This window comes from Haliaeetus albicilla, chromosome 1 (assembly GCF_947461875.1).
Source record: "Haliaeetus albicilla chromosome 1, bHalAlb1.1, whole genome shotgun sequence".
Taxonomy (NCBI): domain Eukaryota; kingdom Metazoa; phylum Chordata; class Aves; order Accipitriformes; family Accipitridae; genus Haliaeetus; species Haliaeetus albicilla.
This window is the reverse complement of record NC_091483.1, coordinates 39,894,935-39,917,536: the sequence shown is the minus strand read 5'-3', so window position 1 is coordinate 39,917,536 and position 22,602 is coordinate 39,894,935. Positions and strand designations below refer to the sequence as shown.

General features: G+C 37.0%; 1 protein-coding gene across 2 annotated transcripts in view; it reads left to right on the top strand.

Moving 5' to 3' along the window:
• Positions 1–327: 327 nt before the first annotated feature.
• Positions 328–22,602, top strand: part of FSTL5 (follistatin like 5) — a 335,608-nt gene continuing 313,333 nt past the window's right edge. The window contains exon 1 of one of the 2 annotated variants that reach the window (XM_069786239.1): positions 328–715. Coding sequence is in view for 1 of the 2 variants with exons in the window: in XM_069786231.1 (XP_069642332.1) it covers positions 2,109–2,116 (8 nt within the window). In the remaining variant the exon portion in view is untranslated. Of the gene's footprint in view, positions 716–1,887; positions 2,117–22,602 lie in introns of those variants that run through there. The other variant, XM_069786231.1, reaches the window with a different exon arrangement.

Here is a 22,602-nt window from a genome sequence, read left to right as displayed (position 1 = left end):
CGCTCGAGCTTTCAGATCGCCGCCTGATACATTAAAGCTTATAAATATTGCATAACACCCCCCCCCCCCCCCCCGCTTTAAAAATGGAAGCCCAATAATCCTCTGCCCTTCAGTGGGGAACCACTCGCTCGTCCGCAGCGGTCGCTCTTCTTTCTGCCGGCGCCCATGCCGCAGCCTGCCCCGACTCGGGGCGGGGCGGGGGAGTTGAAACCAAGTTTTGGTACACGCACGGGGATGCCGGCAGCAAGGGGGGGCGGGGGCGGGGCAGGGGGCGGGCCGAGCCGAGCGGGGCCGGGCCGAGCCGAGCGGGGCCGAGCCGAGCCGAGCCGAGCGGCGCGGCGCGGAGCGGCGGCGCGGGCGGGGGCGGCAGCGGTCGGTCTCGGCGGCGGCGAGCGGGGCCGGTGCTGTCCGCGGCCCTGCGGGTGCTGAAGGGCGGGCGCCCCGCGCCGCCTCCCCGCGGCGCCTCGGGGCCGGTGCTCTCCGCGCCCGGCGGCGGCGGGAAGCGCGGTGCCGGCAATCGCTTCGAGTTTTCTCCGGACGCGCGGGCTCCCTCGCGGCGGGTCCGCTTTTGGCTTTGTTGGACCGAGAAGTATCCCTCTCTTTGCGATTCTTGCACGGGGACCCGGCGGTTTTTTTGGTTGGGTTTTTTTTTTTTTGGTTGTGGTGTGTTTTTTTTTTTTTTTTTCCTTGCGGACTTTAGTGACTCTTGGGTAAGGTAAGCAGGAATATTAATCTTTTTTTTTTTTTTTTCGGGCGATATCTTCATATAAGTGGCAGTGGGGTGAGGAATGTGATGGAGGAGCTGGCAATTAAAGGCAGAGCAAAGTTGGGAGCTTGTTAGCCCTTAAGTCAGTGTAGTGGCAATGCTTGGAAAAAAGGGGTGCAGTTTTCAGTGGAAAGGGCTCTGTAAACAAAAGATGAATCTAGAATGAGAAGTTGGAGGCTTATTTTTCTTGAAAACCTGCTGTTAGGGTAATGTTTAGGTGTTTGAAAATATTTTATTTTAGAAATCTCGAGTATTATGAAAAGATATCAAAAGACATTACAGAAGCTGCTTTGTATAAACACCAGTTTATACTTGTCTCTTGGGGAGACAAGAAAAGCTCTAATTGATTCTAGCTGGGGGAAGAAGGGATATGTAAGGTCATTCTGGGAAGTAGAGAGCAAAGTAGGAATTAGAGAGGATTTGAAAGCATAGCCTCATGGTGCTCTGTGTTCTTGTGCATGCCTGCCTGCATGTGTAACAGAAGGACGGCGACACCTTGTTACTTGATGAACACTTTAATGCTGTGGACTTGTGAAACAGCACCTTTCTGGAAGGGATCATCCCCACCTACTACCTCCAAGGTCAATGTGGTGTGCAGGTGCCCGTGAAAGTTGTGGATTGTTTCCTTTGATATTGAGTGATGAATGTCAGGCCTTCCTCCAGGCTACAACTAGGTGTAAATGTGAATCTCTGATTTAATAATACCGTATTATGTTGCATTATAGGTCTGCTGTTGTCAGTAATTGAATGGAACTGAGAAGTGTGGGCAGATAAAATGTCTTGCTATTTCAGCAGTGTTTAACCTTTCACAAGCTTGGTAGGGCGCTCTGCTTCACAGAGGGGTTTTCTACCGCTTCTGTGAGTTGTCAGAGTTCTGCACACGCAGAGCAGAGTGCCACGCAGGGATTTCTGTATGTACAGGGCACAATGTCACACAGGGATTTCTGCACGTACAGGGCAGAGTGCCATGCAGGGATTTCTGCACACGCAGAGCACCACGCAGGGATTTCTGTCTGAGATTAAGGCTGATTCCAGAAGGAATGGGCTGCTGCTGCTTGCAGCCAGTGCTACTGAGATGGCTGAACAGAACAAGCAGGAGAATGAGGTCCCCACCCTCTATTTTTTAGCATTATGTAGCACTTCATACTCTTGTGGCTGTGGTGAATTTTCTTTGGAACTGGGACCTAAATCACAATTGTTTCTTTACATAGTTGTCCTGCACAAGTGCTAGCAGTTGTAGCAACTGTGATCATGAGGTAACTTTTGCTGATAAGATGAAGCTGATGAATGGAGTCTGTTTCATATTATTAGAGCATTTTTTTACTCCTGCATAATTTGTTTAATGTTAAGGTGAGTTGTTTTCACTGAGTATTTTTATCATCTAGAATATAAAGATAACTATTGGGCAGCAGCACAGAACTATTGAGGAGTAAAGTTGAAAGCAAGCAGATTGAGGAGAAAGCAGTTTAGGTTGCTAAGGCTTTCATTAAATTAGGTAGAATTAGGTAATACATATGTTTTACTATACCCTCCTCCCTCCTCCCATTCCCCTCCCCACCCCCCCACCCCCCCAATTATAAAGCAGCCTTCCTCTCTCAAATGGTAGGGAAAGCAAGTTTATTACACAGCACTTGCACTGGTTGCAAACCTTCATTAATAGTCTATCCATCAGCTAGGACAGCTCTTATCATCTGTCATTGACATGAATATTAATTTGCTTTGAAATGTTTTGATATAATTTTAAATAATGATACTTTTAAAAGCATGAAGATCAGGATGCTTGCTTTCTAAAGTAGACATTACAAAAATATTTTGGAAAAGTTAAGTTTGAAGCATGTGGTGCAAACAGTGCATTAACTGAAGAAAAAAAAACCCCCAAACCGATAAACAACAAAACAACCCCAACCCATTAATTATATGGCCAAACTTTTGATGTTCAGCTATAAATATACAGGGCCTGAATATGCAACCCCTTGTTCACTTGAGTAGTCTTTATTCATACACATAGTCCTGTTAACTGCAAAAGGGACTATATCCATCATTACACGAGTAAAAGTCATTGATCTTGCTGAAATCAGTCATTTTACCAGCATCAATCAGAAGATAAACTTTGATGCTAAGACATTAGTTCTGTGCTTTTAAATTTATATCTTGTATCTGATTGTATTTTCTATGTAATATTTTGCCTTCATTTGTGTTGGGCTCCTTCATTTTATAAATCATGTTTAAAAAATGGAGATTTGAAATGATCTGTAGACTCTCAAGGAAGTAAAATGGCACTGCTATTTTTCAACAAAATGGTGTTCTAAATATATATATACATATACATCAAGTGTGGCCCACAGCCATTTTGGTCATCTGTTCTAATTAGAAAAAGTCTGTCTTCAGTAGTAATCCTTCTTCAAGAATATTTGTATACTTGTAAGGATATGATTTTGTATAGTGTGCAGTTCCAAGACCTTTAACAACACCATTCAAAAGCTGAAGGAAATGGGATACTAATGACTTGACCAAACAGCTGACCGCAGAACTAATGCAAACTCAGAGAGGAGTTTTGTCATAAAATCAGTATTCAGGGAAACCTCCTGTTTAAAGTGCTGCTTTATAGACCTTGCTTACACTGACCAACACATGAAGATGTGCGTGTGAGGGCATACACTTACAATTATTGATGATATCAACTACATACAACCTGGCAGTTGTCCTAAGCTTACATTTGATAGTGGATCATTTGGCTATTTGCTGGGCTATAGCCTTTGACAGTAAATGGTAGTTAGTAAAAACCCAAATGCTATGGCTGCTCAGTTCTAGGTGTGTTCTAGATCTATCTAATCATGCTGGTTTGTCGTTCTGATTTTTTTGTGTGAGTTTATTCAATAATCCTCAGTAATTGTTTAAACAAACAAAGATACTCAATTCTAGAAAAAAAGAACTGTTAAAATCACATAAATTATGTCTTTAATAAATAGAACACTTTTTTTTCCCCCTTGAGGTAAATGCATGCATTTCTAAACTGTTGTTTTATATAACATTTTAGAAAATGTAAATTTTGTGTCACTCTTCTCTGACTTAGAGACTATAAAATAATAATGAAAACAAGGCTCTCTTGGTTTTGTTTCAAACCTAAATAAAAAGGTGGAGCTCCAATACAAATAGTTCTGCCTTTTAACAGTTCTGAACTTGGCTTAGCAATTTCAAAGGTAAGAGGTCAAATGAAACTTAGGTAGCCAATTCTGAATATTTTTCTCCAGACTGGCAAATATCATGGGATAATTCAGGACATTAAATATCACAGGAGTGAATCATGGGCTCAAGGGAGAGTACTGAATCAAATGCCAGTCTCGACTTTGTTCTTCGATTTTTCTAAGCCAAAGCAGGAAAATAATCGTTAATGATTCAGTGTAGCTTGGCCTATTATGCTACATAATTTTAAAACAAAGTAAATAGATTAGCAAGTTTATTTGCAAATCTGTTTAATCCTGGTTTATAGTTCAAGCTTCCCCCTCCCCCCCACCTTTTTTCTGAAGCATAGGGAATAGCTGTCAACAAATGAAAAGGCCGGGAACTTGTTTGCATAAGATATTATACATATTTAATACAGCATGCTTTTCCTTGCCTCGTGGTAGACAGAAAAGACAAAGAACACTCTTTTATATTATTAGAAGAACAGCAAGTTGAAACTTTGTCTCTGTAGTAAAGAGATATTGAGAAGGCTGTGGGTTGAACAAGAGTTGTGTTTGACCAGCATCTTTGAAAACTATGCTTTATGAAACTCCCTCTAACACCCCCAATATCAAAGATTACTAATGCCCAGGGAACGTAGACAAAAGAAATCGAACCCACAGGCTAACTCTCTTTCGTCCTATTTTACAAATTCTTTCTTTAGGTTTTGGGTTAATTGAGTACCCTCTAGTTACAAAGTCTTGTCTCCTAGTCCATAGGTTGTGCTTCTTTCTAGCACTTACTAACACTTATTAACAGCTGTGTCTTCATTTGGGTGGGCCAGTGCAGATAATGAAATTTCTGCACAGTTAGTGTGGCAGAACTGCAAAAATGCTCCCCATTTGGCAGCATCTCCCATTTCCTTTTTGCCATTGATACCTCTGACTGTACTGCCTGAGTATATTGGCAAAGAGATGTCATGAAGTAAGTGCAAATCAGCCACACTGTTGTGGTCTAGCCAGGCATGATTCCTTACCAAGTGGGTATGAGAACAACTTGAAAATATGTATTTGTTATCTATTTTTAGCTTTACTTGATAGCAATGTTTATGCAGCTATTTAACCCCTACTACCCTAGAAATGATCATAGTAAGTCTACTCAATTAATCACTCTTTTTACCATACACTAAGGGAAATTAGTGGTGAATTATTTGGCTGCATTGCTGAGTTGTGCAAATCTTAAGAAAATAAGAAGTTCTAAAGAGTTAAATGAGGGGAGAGTTGGCAATGCTTGCACTGATTGCTTGAAGTAGGTTGAAGTTCACAGTTTATTTGCATTTGAATTAATTGAGATTGGTGTCCAGCAGTGCTTTTCAGAGCAGGCTTCAGAAAGACTTTTTTGTGTAATAAAGTACTTGAAAATGTTAGTTGGAAGATGAAGGGTATTTAAAATACTTCTTTCTTTTCCTGACAGAGCGAGCTTTTTTCTCATTTTCCTCTAAGTAAGGCTTATTGTAATTCTGAAATATTTTTACCACTGAATGGGCGTTCTTGTGTTAAAAGCCACTATCATTTTTAAATCAGCATATTAAAAACTTTCTGAAATCAGTTTTAGTTTCTTCACAGAGAAGTTCTTAACACCTACAAAAAGAAATAAAATAATCTTAAACCAGCTCATAACATTAATCAGATAAAATGTTATTCCTAACTAAAAATGCTCTTTTATTAAATGATAGGAACTTCTGGATTATTACTTTGCATACTTTTGCTTCCATTAGGAAACAAAATATTTTAGATGCTTTCTGCATTGTAACTCTGAATTGTATGTATTTTCATTATTATAACAGAACTTTGTCTTTCTAAATAATATGTAAATCATTATACCTTGAATCAGATTTGAACAAATCAAGGAGTGGTGAAACGAAAACAGGTAGAAAATTTCTTTCATGACGGGTAGTGGAAATAAACTTCTTTTTCAAATAGCTTGCAGGTTATGACATGCTTCAAAGTTGCACATTTCAAGTTGGAAATTTTTTATACATTTTCTTTCCTAAACTTCATTTAAAACACCAACATAACTGATTACATATGTTACTTATGGGTTTTGTTAAACTTTGTCAACCGTAATTACTAGGAAAGAAAGAAAAAAAGCACTTTCACATCATTGTGGCAGGTCAATGGAAATCTTAATTCACATGCAAGAGCAGTCAAAAAAATAAATACACCTTTTGTTTCTGTTAGAGACTGAATATAGTACCACCAATATTACAATTATATAAATAATCCTTTAGCATGAGAACTATTTGGTGATAGTCATGCTCTTCCAGTGATAACAAGAAACAGGAGCAACAAAAGTATTGGAAGCATGAAAATGCCACAATATCTAAGAAGATTTCTTTAGGAAAAAAGGAAAATAAACTGCAGAAAAGTAGGCAAAATAACTGTGAAAAAGTTACTCCTTATATCCAGTCTGATCCCCCCCATTTCAGTTTATGCCCATTGTCTTTTTGCTGAACTTGCTCCAGTTTATCCATAGTTTTATTGCACTAGAGGGCCCAAAACAAGACACAGTACTCTAGATGTGATCTAACACAAGATGTTGATGACCAGCATTCAAAAAAGTTGCAATCTGTATCTACATATAAAGACAAAATACATATAAATAACTGAAGAAGAGAAGTAAAATAGATCAGGAAGAAGCTTCTCTTATGACTTATATATTCCATAATTTGCCACAAAGGGTTTCTTTTTTTCCAGGAAAGCATAGCAATATGGTCTCTAGTCAAGACCAGCATAAAAATATCTGTGTTGGCTATCATTCCTAAGACGTATTTGTTCTCTGTATGAACTCGAGATGAGAGTGTACTAAGTATAACTATATATAATTTTTAAGATTTTATTCTCTACATGGAAAGATTACTAAAATCTAAGTTTTCTTTCAAGATATTATCCTGGACATCATCAGATTTATTTTTTTATGCAAGATTCAAACACATTTAGTATATAAACAGAAAAGACTAGTATCTACTTTCTGAGAACAAACTCTAGTGTAATGGAAAGCTAAATGCACGTGAACGAATGACCAATTCACAAATAACTATGTTTTAGAGTTGCAGCAGCCCAACTTTCATTAATACAGCAGAAAATAACCTATTCTACTTAAGTAAAAGAAGAGATGTACCATGTTCATTTTGAAAAAACTTTTTGCATTTGCATTTTGCTTTCAGGAGGAGAATTATTTTAGCACATTTTGGAGCATTTTTTTGTCACTTCTGCATCACCATTTCTAGCAGTGTCTAATTTTTAATTTTAAGGGTCTGGTTTGAGTCTTAAGTCAACAAAAAAGCAGAAGCTTTTCATAAGACAGAAAGTTTGTACAACATCTTGGTGACCATTCACTTTTTATGAAAGATTTGAGGTTGTTGAACCCATAGAATGAAATCTGAGATCAAGTACCTTTGTTAAAGGAAGATTTTCTCAGTGTTGTCCAGGTATTCGTCAGGTCTGAGAGGTGAATGCTCAGAAGATGGTCAGAAAGACAGTATCATTTCCAAACATTTGTTCAGTTAGCCCCTACAGTATTCATAGGAGTGCAAAACCTGATATTAAAATGAAACATCTTATTTTAACAATGATTCCTTCTTTTCTTCTTCACTCTGTTTCAAGATGAAAACATGAGTTCAGCTCATTACTTGTTTAGCGGTGGAAAGGCCACAGAGAAGGAAGAGAGGCTTTTCCTGACAGTATTTTTGGCTTGTCCTTGTAAAATGGAATTAAGTTGCACAGGTCTTCCCTCTCCTTGCAGCAGCCATGGTTAGCCATAACCTCACGTTCAGTGAGAAATTGATGTTTTTAATCTTGAGTGCTGATTTTCAAATTGAAATACAGTTCATCACATTGCTGTTCTTCCATATTATCAAGTCCTTTGACAGAGATAATTCTTATTTAAAATAAACCACAAGACACACTGCTCCAGGTTATGATAGTTTGAAGACTGATCATACTTTGCATTTATTTCCTATGCCTTTTAAGGTGAATGAATCTCAGCTAGTATAGTGGAGAGTTAAAATACTAATTTTAAATTTGTTGGTCCTCTAACATACAAGTTACGCTTCTATCTTCCATTTATACTACCTTTATATTCTTATGTAATTCAGACCCAGCAATAAGTAGTACTATGGTAGTATTTTAACACAAAAATTATATTTCTATTTTAGATTTTATGATTTTTGCTCTAGGCTGTTTTTGATAAACAGTAATATTCTGTAAAAAATGTTCTACACATTGATGCATGGGCTGATTTAGTTGTTTCCTTGGGACACTAAAAGAAAAAACATAATTAACATCACTCCTGAGATTTAACTTTTGTATTATGCTAATTATTCTTTGAACTGGAAACAGTTTTTCAAGTGAATTTAAACTGTACTGCTTAGCTATAATTACATTTTAGTCTACAGTCTAATAATAGGCTGATTCTCTTCTTTTATGCTTAGAGAATTATTGTCACAAAAATATTTGAACAGTCTACATTTGTATGTTCTTGTTGCAGTCAGCAGGGTGGGGGGAGGTTAGCTGCACCTTGGGAGTTTCATTTGAAGCATTAGTAGAGTGCTTCAGGCATCAGATCTTAAAATTGGTGTCCCCTATGGACCAAAAATCTAATATTTTAATATATGTGTGTCCTTTATAACTTTTTAGTGTGATAGTCACATTCATCTACTGCTGTAGGCTCTCAGTAATTTCTTCCATGCATAAGTAAACTTTTAAAAGGGCTTTCATGCTTGTCTTTATAAAAATATACGTGGTATATACATAAAAAGTTAATAAAGCTATACTGAAAATTTGATTTATATTTACAAAGCCTCAAAAATCAATATAAAAAATAACACCCCCCACACTCATGTTATCATAACTTCTGAGATAGAACAGCTCTCATATTAATAAAGAGATATAAATGAAAGTTTGTGATATAATTTGCTGAATGTAAAGGGTTAGAGTGTTTTTATTAATTTATGTGCTACCTCTGATTCCTCCATGAACTGTGTGAAATAATGTGGCTAATAAGTTTGGTTTTATCATTCTCTGCTTTCCTTCTATGTGACAAAAGGTCCAAATTTACTTGAGTTAGTCTTGTATTTTTAATGAATTGGGTATTTGTTCCTGGAGTTATCTTGCGTAAATGCTGGAAGGAAGTTTAAGGATCCGATCATGAAGCTCTTAATGGTTAAAACATAAACAGAAAGTCTTGTGCCTTTGTTCTTTTTTCTAATAGAGAAAATGAACAGTAGATTGTATGCATGCATAGAAATTCTGAATTCTAAAAATCTGTGTTATTTAACTATTAAACTGGGGCTCTTCCAAAAAGAGTTACAATGTTATTTATAAAGTATTGCAAAAATCATTGAATTGGGTTTGGGTTTTTTTAAAGATTCAAAGTAAAGACTCATTTTAAACTTCCCATATATGTGAGATTCTTAAGGCTTCAGATTATCATTTTTATTTTCAACATCAATTTTCTTATCCCAGCATGCAGCAGAAGGATGCTGTGGCACATTGATTTATATCCATTAACATCCCTGTAAGACCCAGTTCGGTGCTTTTAAGAAAGGAAAAGATTTTGTAATTTTGGGGGTTCTTTAGCATTGGTTAGCCATTTCTCGCTGGAACTGGATTTCTGAGGTGACCTTTGGTAAGGTCCACTGATCTACAAGCCACAGCTATTTAGGGAGGTCAAGAAGTAATACCATTTGCTGAAAAGACTTATTGCTATCACTCTTGTCAGTGAATATTTAGGGACAAGTAGCTTCTCAGCATACTGTTTGTTCTGCGTATAGAGTAGGTTTGTAAGCCAATAATCATTATGACATTTTCATTGGTTGTGACTAGTGTCTGAGGGATCAGTTCTATCAAAATCCTGTAATAATTGCATCATAATTATTTGTGGGGGAAAGATGTAATGTGTAACTAACTCTCTTCTATTTCTGGTATTTATGTCCAGCAGTAATTACACACTTCAGTTTTCCTGTTACGTTTTACATTATTTTTTTTTGTCCCTTCTTTTGATAGTCATATATTTCACAAATGGCCTCCTTCTGAATAATACAAATCAGGTTTTTTTTGTGTTAAAGATTGTGTATTTAATTATTTATAACAATTTCTAACATGTTCATCTTATAGCCTTTCATGCAATACAAAATGTCAACTGTAAGACTTCACAAGTTAAAACAGGTCCTTTAAGTAACTTAAGCACAAAGAAATAGAAAAGTGCTACTGAAGACAAACTCCTTTCAGTCAACATGCAATGCAAAAGCTGAATGAATATGCAATGTGCAGTTAATTTACAAAGATGAGTGATAGAAGTGAAGCTTCAGAGTTGAAGTTTCTGATTGAAAATGATGTGTCTAGGCAAATATATTCATCTGAAGTTTGATAATAAGTGGAGGAGAGAAAATCCAGAGAAAGGCTCTTCCATAGTAAATTATTTTTAGAATTTAATTATACTTTAATAAAGCCAGGGGAAAAAAAAAAAAAAAAAGAGCTGGTATTATCGCTATATGAAAATTTGCTATCTTTGAGTTTTCAGACATGAAAAAGTTCCTTTTAAGAAGTGTTACCCATAAATTTCTAATTGAGTATATTTCTGACTTTACCTAGTCTCTCAAGTTTATGAGGAAATGGAGAATAGAAAATAAAAGGCCATGCTTTCTAGGAGCTGGACAGTAAGAATCCTGCTACTCCTTTTGGCTTGTACTAGTATACATCTATACCCAGAAGAAGCCACATAACTGCTCACAAATGAAGGGTCAGAATTTGACAGAACTAGGATTAAAGAACAAAGTGGAAAGTGAAGACAAAAATCAAGTAATTGTACATATGAATTAACAAAAACTGCAGAATGTGCTCTAAAATATCCTTAGGAAAAAAATTATGGACTGAGAAGTATTTTTTCTCTTGCTCCATGTTAAGAGACAGTGGTATTTTTCTCTTCAGCATGAATTAAATTTTAGTGTAAAATATTTAGGCACAGGGCAGAAGCCTTTGACATATCTCACTAGAAAAACTGTTCTTGTTTGCCGGATATCATAGCATCTGCTAAGAGTAAAAACATTGATGGAATAATCCTAAACCAGAAGAACATAACTCATGACCCAAGTGAAAAAATGAGGTAGCTACTTCCTTTAAAGACACAAAGGAGGGAAGTCCACAATAGCTAAACTTGTGACATTGTGGCTACTTTTCTTTCTCCCAGTTTCTAGTGGAAAAAAATTGCAGAATTACTTGTGGAAAAAGAAAAGAAAATTTTAAAAAAAAAGCTTTTCTGTGCTCCCAGCTGACTGAAAACTGGTATGGTTACATTTACATTAATATTATCATAGTAGGTTTGCATCAGTGAAAATATGAGGATAAATCAGACACCATATGTGCAGCTCCACACTTAATTACTAAAAGAACACTTCTGTAATGAAGATTATGGCATTGTTTTGAAATTTGTTTCCTCCTCTTTATGCTTGCATGCATGTTATATCTGGCCATCTGCAGGAAATATTATGAAATTAGAGTCAGTGGGCAACTCTAACAACAGAAGAATATTAATGGTAAAAATCTGTATTACTAAAGAAAGCTCCTAAATTACTGGTTGCTCACCAAGGGCTGTTATGGCCCACAATGTCATTCTAACTGTTTTTTCTGTTACATAATGAAATTAAACAACAAAACTCCAAAACCTTGAATGCTACTTTAGAATGGGTGTTACAATGTCAAGCTACATTAATGTCACATAGTGAAAACAAAACTTCGCAGATGTCATCTGCAGGATGAAAATCTATCAATTCTGTCTAGATAATTCAGAGTGTCCCAACAGTAGATAAGTTTTTCATGTTGCTGTGGGATTCAGGGTCAAGTTTATAGTCACAACAATATAAGACAGATACCCATGTACTAAGCTTGCTTAAACAGCATTTCAATTATATTTTAAGTATGTTGATTTAAAGTTTATTGTGCTCACTTTGACCTAATAGGGCAAGTAAAGCTAAATAGATAAGTCCTTACTGGACTCTGATATCTATCAGGAAAACAAAAGGTAAAAGTATTAAACTATATTAATCCATCATTTTGCAGGCAGTCATTAAATGGAATTGGTGGAATGGTTTTAAAACATTCTTTGTCTAGTTGAAATGAAGATGCTTTTCCCATGTTGTGTGAAGGTATTGAGAAAGTAGGTGCCATGCACAAACCATGTAAATGGTATAATTACTTAACTATTTTTTTTATTTAAAGACCAGTTTAGACATCCTTTCATTTGCCAGACCTAAAAGTGAAAACAAAGCTTCATTAAAATGCTAAGAAATATCAAGCAGCATGTACTGGAATTAAGATTAGAAAATATTAGCAAGGCTTTCATAAAAGAAACCGCATTGTGATTATAAGACTTAAATAGTACTATACTATAAAACAAAAAGTGAATTTTTAGAGGAGTACTAATTGATCTGTGTTTGAGCCACTGCTATCCCTCCCATCCTGTTATACCCATTGATCAGTCTTTCCTTTCCTTCTATTGACCAAGGGTGTTCATATGAGTGGGTGGTGAGCTGGACTAGGGAGCTGACCTGGCCAGAAATTAACCTTTTCCTCCACTGCCCTCTACCTCAACTGGTTATCAGTTGGAATCTCATGGCCTAAGATCAGCTTAAGCTCTCATGGAACAAACCAGCTTTCTTCAAAATGATGTAAAACTAATTTGAACTAGTGTGTTACTGTGGACATATAGTAGGCTGTAAAAATAGTTGTCCAAGATAAAAGTTGAACAGAACAGCACAGTCCTATGACTTCAGTCACTGAGCTGCAGGTAACTATTCTCCCCCCGCCTCAGCCCCCAAGACACAGTTTTAATCTTTTCTGTCAGGGCTTCTGGTGGGATACTTTGTCCCTAGGGTATAAATTCAAGTGGGTGATGATAGCCTTATGGGAATGTTATTCTAGGAGGAGATTGCTGTAAAGCAAACAGTGTTATAGCTACATTTATCCTCCCAGGCATGTTTCTGATATCCCATTATGGTTAAAAAAAAAAAAAAAGGCAAAAAAAGCAGCCAGAAGGTGCTGGCTTGCCTAGCTTTCTACAAAATGGTTCTTCTAGAGTAGTTTTTAAATATCCCCTTTCTAGATTTGCATCTCCCTTAAGCTTTAAGAGTAGCCAAAACTGGGGCAAAATGTAGACCTGATCCAAGCTATCTTTCATGAGTGATGTTCAAAGAAGTCAAGTAACTTTGGAAATAAGGGATAATTTTGAATTCTTTTAATGACATTACTCTCTTTTTCTAATATATATTGTGTATTATCATATTGTGCGCTCAGAACTATGGGGAGCTTGGAGGCTGTAGTACTAATATGGACCGTGAATAGAGAGCAGTACCTAGTGGCACCTCTCAAATTAGAGCTGAAGTTGTCAGTCAGGGCTGGCTTTAAGCATAGGAGGCTGCCCAAAGCAGCCAACTATTGGGAGAGAGCAGCAATGGTTCTGCTCTTGTTTTGTTTCCCAGTGTTCAACCCAAAAATTGCTGCAGTGCCAGCACTGAATGTTGACAATCCTTTATTAAGTGAGAAGTCAGGGAACATGAGCAGTATGCACTGCTACAAGGGATATCCTCTCTCCTTCCTTAGCATCATCCCCTTTCCCCTCATCTCCTGCCCCATGCCAATAAGAGGAAAAGTGAACCTGATTCTTCAGGATGGTGTCCTGCATTTACTGCCCTTATGCTTCTTTGGCACTCTCCTCTTCTTCCTGCTGGAACTTTCCATTCTTACAGGAGTAACTCAGTCCCAGGCCTTACTTTTGGAGGAGGCAAAGAAAGAAGACTTGACATGGGTTTGCCGTCAGGTGTGATTTGAGATGATCTGTGTGCTGTCTTGTTCTGGGGGATAGAAATTATTATCCCCTCTCTTCATTGAACATACAGATTGCCTCATTTATGCAATTGTACACTTAAGACGTTGTAGGTGAGAAAGAAAGGTGAATTTTTCCTTCTATCTGTAGGCAGGGTAATCCTGCTTTTCTACCGTGGGCCAAAATGAGAGATTGTGAGAATACAAGAATGATTACATGAAACTGATTAATATGCAAGTGATTAATTAAAGACAAAAAAGAGGCTTTATTTCATCTGAATAGCCTCCATTGAGGCTCTTTTCTTTGCTTAGTAGTCACATAAGAGCTGCAAGAGTATGAATGTAATAGTTCTTAGATTGCATTACATGTTGCTGAACAAGATAAAAACCTTTTTTTCTGCATGTTTAGTCTCCTGCAAAATAACTTTCAATAAAGTCTTTTTCTGTTTTGATTAATCAGTGGTGGTTTGCAGAAAATCTCATCTGGATAACAAGAAATATTTGAAATTTCTGAAGGGTAGGCATTCCCAGACCTTCAAAATACAGACAGAAGCAAGAGGAGCTTTCAATTCTAATTGTGTAGGGATGCTTACCTGAGTCAGCACTGAGGATGCATTCACGCTGACAGTAACTGATTCATCAATAAAGGGCCTGTGTGTAGCTGCAGTACTTGGACATTTGCCACCAATTATCTGATCGGCATTTGTGCCTAAGCGGTGGGAATGTGATGTTCAGCAACATCTCCTGGCTCCTTTTCATAGAGTATTGTGCTTCACAGAGGTGTCCTAGGTGATCCCAGAGTCTGTGTGGTTGACTCAGAAATTGGAAACAGTGTCAGGGTGGGATGAAAAAGGGAGCATAAACTTACATCTCAGGGAGGTGGGGTGATTACTCTTGAGGTTGTAGTTTCAGAGTGATAACTTTATGTCAGAAGAGAGATGGAATGCTGTTGCCTATACAGATAGTTCATACCAGATGTGATATGGAATGCCTGGTGATGGCTGCACCTAAGCCATCTGAGCTTTAATTTCTTGTTGAAATGTAATTTGTTTTTCCATTAGGAGGATCCTCTTAGTGTTTCCTGGCACTATAGATCATCGAAACTTAGTTCCAGTCAATTTTACATGAACTTCTCCCTGTGTTTTTATTGTGTAAATAAAACTGAAGATGTTCACCTTTTTGCCTTTCCAAAACAAATATGTATACAAAATATTTAAAACTTTTTTTTTTTGGTCAACAAATGAACACAAAAATTTCTTGTTAATATATTATATAGTGGTGGTGGAGGAGAGACAAAATTCATTCCTTTCATGTACTGACCATTTCATCACCACATATTGGCTGCTCCTTACTTAGTTCTGTATTATCCCCATTCCATTCTTCTTAGAAATAACAATTTTTTTAGCTAATGAATTATTGAAAAATCTTATTTTACAATCCATTTTAGCTACAAGCTCATCAGGACATTGTAGGTTTTCTGGTTTACTGTCAGCTTTCCAGCATCCATTTGGAAGGCTTTTGTCTAGTAGATATATTAGAGCAGTATAAAACCCTTTGCAATAAAACTCTAAAATAGTGTAAGGCAGTTAAAACATAGCAGGAAATGGAGGTTCTGATCCTAATGAATGGGGTTGTGAGCATACAATAAGAGAAATGCATTGTTTTATTAGAAATAACTATGCAAAATTTAAAGAGGGCTGCAGTTGTTCAATGAAAAATTAATTTGATCTATAATGATGCACTAAATTTATGATAAATAGTAGAACATAAAAGACCAAGTCAGCTGTCACAGTCAAAAAAGTTTTTTTCATCAGGTATGGCAGTGCAGGGTGGGGTTTGTTTTGTTCTATAAAATCTCAGAACTGTATGTGTTTGTTTCATATTCTACTCAGTCTATTTCATTTTATATAAAGATCCTTCTTTTATTCACTTGGAATTTAATGTCCAAGTGAAGCAGCAAGGCTAGCAGACATCAGAGTTTCAATTCAAATTGGGATCAAAGACATATCTTCAAACTTGTTCCCATAGTATTCCCAAAGAATGCAGCTAAGCTGACAGGTTCTGGACACTTCCCCAGTTGATGGATCTAAGAAAGCTCCTAAATACAACACATTGTGCTAGCAACCCAAGCCAGGTTTATAACTGACAGAACAAGTGCAATTTTCTGAATTTCTTTCTGACTATGCTGAATTCAGGCTCATGAAGAAAGTTGACCATTGTGGCAGTTAAGCAGAAAGAGAGACAAGTCACTGCAAAGCAGGAGAAAAGAGAGGCAAGAAACTCCACAGCATTGAAGTTAAAAAAAAGAGAAAATGCCTATAACTATTTTAGCTATTCAAGTGCAGAATGCTTTCCTTTATTTGTATATTTCTGTGGATCTGTATGATTAGACACGGGCTTTTTTTAAAGACAATCACGAGCAACTTTGGATTTCATTCATTTTAGTTAATGGAGTGATTTTAGAGTTTTGTTTCCATCCTTGTGAACCTTCAGTGTCACCAAATCCTATAAATAGGGTAAAATTCTGGACCCAACATACTAAATGTGGATTTTAGAGTTGTCTTCATGTTTTCATCTAGGTCAGGATTTCATCTGTAGTTGACTTAATTATATTAACGCAGGCACTGGGGGAGAGCACTGGAGGGCAAATGTATTTTTGGTTCAATCCTGATAAGGACAGACTGCCCTCAGCTACAAAAAGTCCTTGTTTATTTAAATAGCTCCAACATTCATCAGTCCTTTTGGTTACTGATTGAACTGTGGTTCGATCCAATGATACCAAAATCCGCATGCATCTTTATGCTTTGCAGTTTGATGATTTGATATTTCCTATTGTGTTTGTACTGTTGTGTATACTCCTCTCCATCACACCAGGGTGCATCTGTGTCTTTCTAAGTGTTCAGTTGTGTTTAAGGAGACAGGGAGCTCATGGTTCCTTGCATATCATAGACTTTCCCATATCACATTTCTCCCTGATACGTCCTCTAGCTATCTTCCCATGCTATGAAGGCTGCTGAAACACTACTTCCCCTGTCCTAAACTACCTATCTTCTCTCTTTACATGCTTGGTTTTTAGCACCTCATTTCCTTCTTTAGTACTTTAAATTTTTTTGTTACTTCAAACCCCATTAGAGGTAAAACCCCCAAACTTGTCTATTCCAATCTTTGCCATTTTCCAATCTTGAGCCACAGGTGGGTTGACTTTAAACCAGCTGAGTTATTGAAAAATCCCTTTCACTGGGTAACAAAGATGGCACCCATCTCTGTTGGCTAGGTCATTTCAACAGAGTAAGTTTCATAGATGTAAGGTGATAAAATCATAATATTAACTAGAATACTTACTTAATAGAAAGAGATTCTCTAAATTATTATGGTAGTTTGAATTAATGGGAGGCATATCATGGTTTAGCATTCATTCAAGGAGTTCAATAATACCAAGGCTTCAAGGTTTTTGTTGGTAACTAATGTTTTACCAAACCCCAGAATTTCCTTGAACAAAAGGGAGAAGAAGTATGGGTGGTAGATTAGCATATCATAGCAAATATGGAGGAATTTTAGTCTTTAATTTAGCAGCTTACCTGTTTAAAAAAAAAGTTGTATCTTGAGTAGCTATTTTGCCCTCTCTAGGATGACATATTTGCTCAAAAATACACTTAATGATTTACTATGGACGTGTCAACAGCTGTTGGTTTCTTCTTACATCTAATTAATGTTTGCAGTATTTTATTTAAGAAGACGACATAAAAAACTTGAAAAACTAAATGTTTATCTTTTCTAGCATGCACAGAGAACACAGTTACACAATGGTATGTTAGGTGTTAATTTACAAATTTTGTAAAATGTTAACAGTACCAAAATATTTGCCCGAGTTCTAAGCTGGCAGATTTTATATTTCTGATTTCATAACATAAAGCAGTTGAATTCCCATCGGTTCAGACACTGCCATGATGATAAACATTAATCCTCTAGGATATTGAGGAACCAGCTGTAACAAGCTTTCTTAATGAGGGGAAAAAGAGATTGCCTTGCTGACAGCATAACTTCCACAAACTAGCACTTGTATGTATCCAGGATGGTGAAACCACCATTTTCCTGAGGTTGATTCTGAAGTCTTAGGAAAAAATTAGATCAACATGCACAACTCAGTTCTATTAAAAAAAAGCTCCTCTGAGATATGTGAAATATAGTACCCTCATTTTGTTCTGCTTTCTGTAATACTAAAGAAATTGTGAGATTGCAGTTGTGAGATCACGTGAAGAACATGATAAGAACGGTTTAAAATTGCCGTTTCTCATTTCATTATAATCATTGAAACCTGGGTCACTGACACTAAGACATCTGGAGTCATCCTTTAAATAAATAAATATACTTAAAATGGTAAGATTAGAGCACGACGTTAGCAGCAAAGTTTTCACCTAATAAGTGTCCCGTCTGTATCCACATTCCAGGTGTTTTGGCCTTTGGCACACTCAGGCCACTTGTGTCTGGGCTCACGAGAGCCACCTGTAAGCTGTTAGGCCCCATTCCAAAGAAGCTCTTTTAGAAAAGCCCGGGGCAGATGCATCTTGCTTGTATTCCCCTACAGACAATTGCTGCCTGGGCTTCTGTTGCTCTCTGCCAGCACCTGACAGTGCAAGCAGCATGAGGGCAGGGAGAGGGAATAAAAGGAAAGGCAGGGAAAAGCTGGCCCTTGTGCTGGCTGCTCGCCATGGTGGTGCCCTGGGGGATACATCTCAGAGCCACCTGATGTGTTCGTAATGTCTACGCAAAGACCAAGTGTGGTAGTACGGGACCAGGAGTGCAAGGGTCTGCACTCCACCTTCTGCTTGTGCAGCGTGATAGTTTTGCAATTTAAACTGGGAAAGGAGTGAGGGATAGATGGACAGGAGTCAGCAGAAAGCAGGATTCATCTGGCATGGTGAGCGCTTTTTGTGAGATTTTAAAAAAATGTATTTCTCTGCTTGCGTGTTCTAGCACACGAGCTGTCAGCAGTATCGCTGGCTGTTCTGAAATGACTGTGCCAGCCTCTTACGGTGGATGAAGGATGAAGAGCGTGTGCCTGCATAGTCAGGGGCTGTAGTGGCATAAAGTAGCTGCTGAGAGACAGAACAGATTGGTACACAGACGTACGAGCTGTTGGCTGCCATGGCAGTGCTGTGTTCCGCTGTTGCAAGCCCCAAGCCTGCTGTATGTAGTTAAGGTGACCTAACAACTCCAGTTCAGAGTGCGGTTGCCACTTCTGCAGGAAAATTGGAAGATGACAGCGTGAAGTGTGCTATGCATGAAAGCTGGCAGCAGGTCCTGGGGGAGAGAGCTGCTGTCATGACATCATGATCTGCTTTCCATGTAGCATTTTAACGAGGACAAACTTTGCTAGATATGGATTATGGCTGCATTCATAGAGGGAATCTGATACTGTGATTACTTTGTAAGAACCCTGTTCTTGGTGTGATAGCACAGCCAGCTTGGAGATAAGATATCAGTTGTGAGGTTTTTGAGGATGCAGACTACACGTGAAGATATGGGGGCACTAGTGTGTGGTGCAGTAGAAGCAGGCTAATGGGAGAAGACATACTTTTGGCTAAAACTTCTGCTACTTCTTCAAAGTTCATGTAATATAATCTCTATACAAAAAAATACCTTGTTTGCAGATGCCTTTCTGCCATGAAACCATAATGGTAGATGAAAGCATTTCAAGAAAGTGTAGTGGTGTATTCTTTCCTGGCAGGTATTTTCATCTATCAGTATACACAATGAAGTCCTCAAAGTCACAGGCAATGAAGCATGGTTTATATTTATTACTGTAGCTGTATTATAAACCTATTAATAACACTGAATATGTGGAAAGAACTTATGCTCTTTTTCTGATCCACACAAAATAGACAATTAATTTTATTCTTTTTTTTTTTTATTAATAGTATGTATAGACAAAGACTGACATGTCCTGAGGGTATACAGTACTACTCTGTGATATGTTGAAAATGACCTTTTAAATAATGTCAGGTTAATATCTGATGTGTCTCCTCTCTTAAAGGTAGGAGGAATGCAGTGATCTAACCAGTATTTAAGATTTCATTTATTATATTTTGTAGGTGCATTAAGTTGGTTAAATCAGTTTATTGGGGTGGAATGGTTGTATTTTCAAATGAGTTATGTCTCTGTTCTTAATGCCAAATATCCTGGCTAGTCACTATTTAGTAACACAGGACACGAGCCTAATAGCTGAGGAATTTTGGAAACAATTTCTTTGAAAGTGGAAAATTTCTTGATTTTAAATATATATACATTTTAAATTATGGCATTCTTGTGTTTAGGTATATATTTTCACTCTTCATATAAACTCTGGCTAAGCCAGCTTTCATTAATTAGTTTTTTGTTTTGTTTTTTTATACACTGTACATATACATACACATTATCACATTTGGAACTGGTTGTGTATAATGTATTTTTTCAGTCTTCTCTCTTTGTGAAGATTACAGCATGAGGAGAGGTAAAATAGTATATATTTGCTAAACTCTCATAAAAGCAACACCTCTCCTAGTCCAACAATTCCAAAGGAAGAGTCAGGCAGAGAACAAAATTTACATTACCAATGAACTGCTGAGAAGATTTAGACAGCATAATAAACTTTGGGAGGAAGCACTCACCATGGTATTATAGAATATGTTAATCATTATTAGATATTCATAAGGAAGATGTCAGAACTGGGATTTAGTTTGTTTTCCACAAAATATTGAACATACAAGGGTGAAAAGTACCAGCAGGAGAGAAAAGGGAGATAGAGGCTTGCACTGAATTTTCTCAAGAATTGAAAGAAATTGTCTCCAACTCAGGGGTGACTAGCTTATCAACTGGGATAACTATGGCAATTCCGTGAACTTTTCATGTTGTTTTCTCGGGGGGTGGGGTGGGGGGGAGAATCACTGAAAAAATATGTGAATTAATTAGTATAATACTTTTTACACACCCTTTTATGGAAATAAAATTAGATAAGCAATATTTTTCCCTCACTGCCAAAATTTGTTCCTGGTGGCTTAGGAGCTGAATAAATGAACCAATTATTTTCAAAGCTGTTATTCCTTTCTTACTGAGTGTAATATTGTCATTAGTTTTAAGATAAAGCAGGCAATGTGCATCACACACAGATACCATAAATATCTGTAATTTGTGCATGTGCATATTGAAGTATAATGTACAAATCCTGATATGTATCAGTCTAATGTGCCTTTTCTAACAGAAGAATGTACATTGAATTTACTAGTGATAGCTAAAGTTCAAAGAGGTTGGATATTTAGTTTATTTAAGACTGTCTACCTCAGAGTTTGGATGTGTGTTTGAATGCTATCCCTGTTGTTAATACTATTTGAGGGTTTGAGTGCAATAGAAGTATTGAAAGTTATTCAGCATCAACTGCCAGATTTGGAAACACAAGGAGTTTAATGCTGTAAAATCAATAGCCTAAGCTAAATAAAGAAGTAATATATAATTTTATGGTATTTTGCCCTTTTTTAAAATAAGTAAAGTAGTGATTTAGCTATAACTGAGCATCTTGTAGCATAAACCACTTCTGAGACAGTCTGAAAGTTTTAAGGCTAGATTAGCCCCAGTTGCTCTACTGAGCAGACTATATTGTGTTTGATTGCATTGTACCAAATGTATTGAATGACTGCATTTTTAATCAAGAGTGTATACCATGTAGAATTTTACCAAGTAGAACTTTCTTTAATGAAATAAAACATTTCATGTTTGTGCTTTATAAGTTTCAGTAGAAAACTGTGATTAAATCTTTGCAATTCTGGTTTGAACAGAGTATTTTTCCCCATCCTAGTGATAAGGGTCAGCTTGAAAAATATAAATACACTTCTAAGACAAGTAAATGACAACCAAGTGTTTCTATATGAATGGATGCAAACTGAATACATGAGTAAATATTGTTATAAAGAGGTTTTCAATATAATAATGATTTGGAAATTTTATGAAAAGAAGATGATGGAACAGTAACGCAAGCTACAAATTATATGGAGCGGAACAGGTTACTTGCTTGAGGAATGACCTCATGGTCTCAATTCCCTTACCTAAATGAGGCAACTGAGATGCCCTAGGGTATTCCATCTGCCAGTTCAGAAGGTATAGCTCTCCCAGCAGTGTTCCTCACCCAGGGGTTTTAAGGAACAAACTTGTCACAGAATAAAAGAATCCTCTTATGGATAATAATTTATCAAAAAGTTTCAGAACTGAAACAGAGAGAAGTCAATAGTGAGAAAACTGCAGTGTGCATCACATTCCTGAATGCTCTGGAAGTGGGCTGAAAAGTAAGATAACAGAGCTTTCTGAGAATCAGAAAGGAAAATCTAAATTTGATACTGAAGAACTTACTGTACAGTGAGAAATAAGGAATAACCATTAACTGTTCCATATCCTTCACTCTATCCCTCCTCAGCTTTTAAGGCAAATCTAAAGCTGACAGAGAATAATGCAGAGGAATGCCACAATATAGATCAGTTTAATGATAAAATAGCAGGTGAAACTCACTGTTAATAAAAGAACTGATGTCTATGAGGAATAAAAAACAGCATCCTAATTCTTTACATGTAGTGGGGGGAACAAACCACACTTTAATTATTTACATGCAGTGAGTAGCTGTAAATTAGCTGTTTGTATTCATAGGACATAAGATATGGGAGTTATTGTTAATAGTTGTCTGAGAATTTCAGGTCAGTGTTTACTGACAGACAAATCATATATATACTAAAAGATGTGCTGGAATGTTTTTTATTTCTGTCTATATTTTAACCT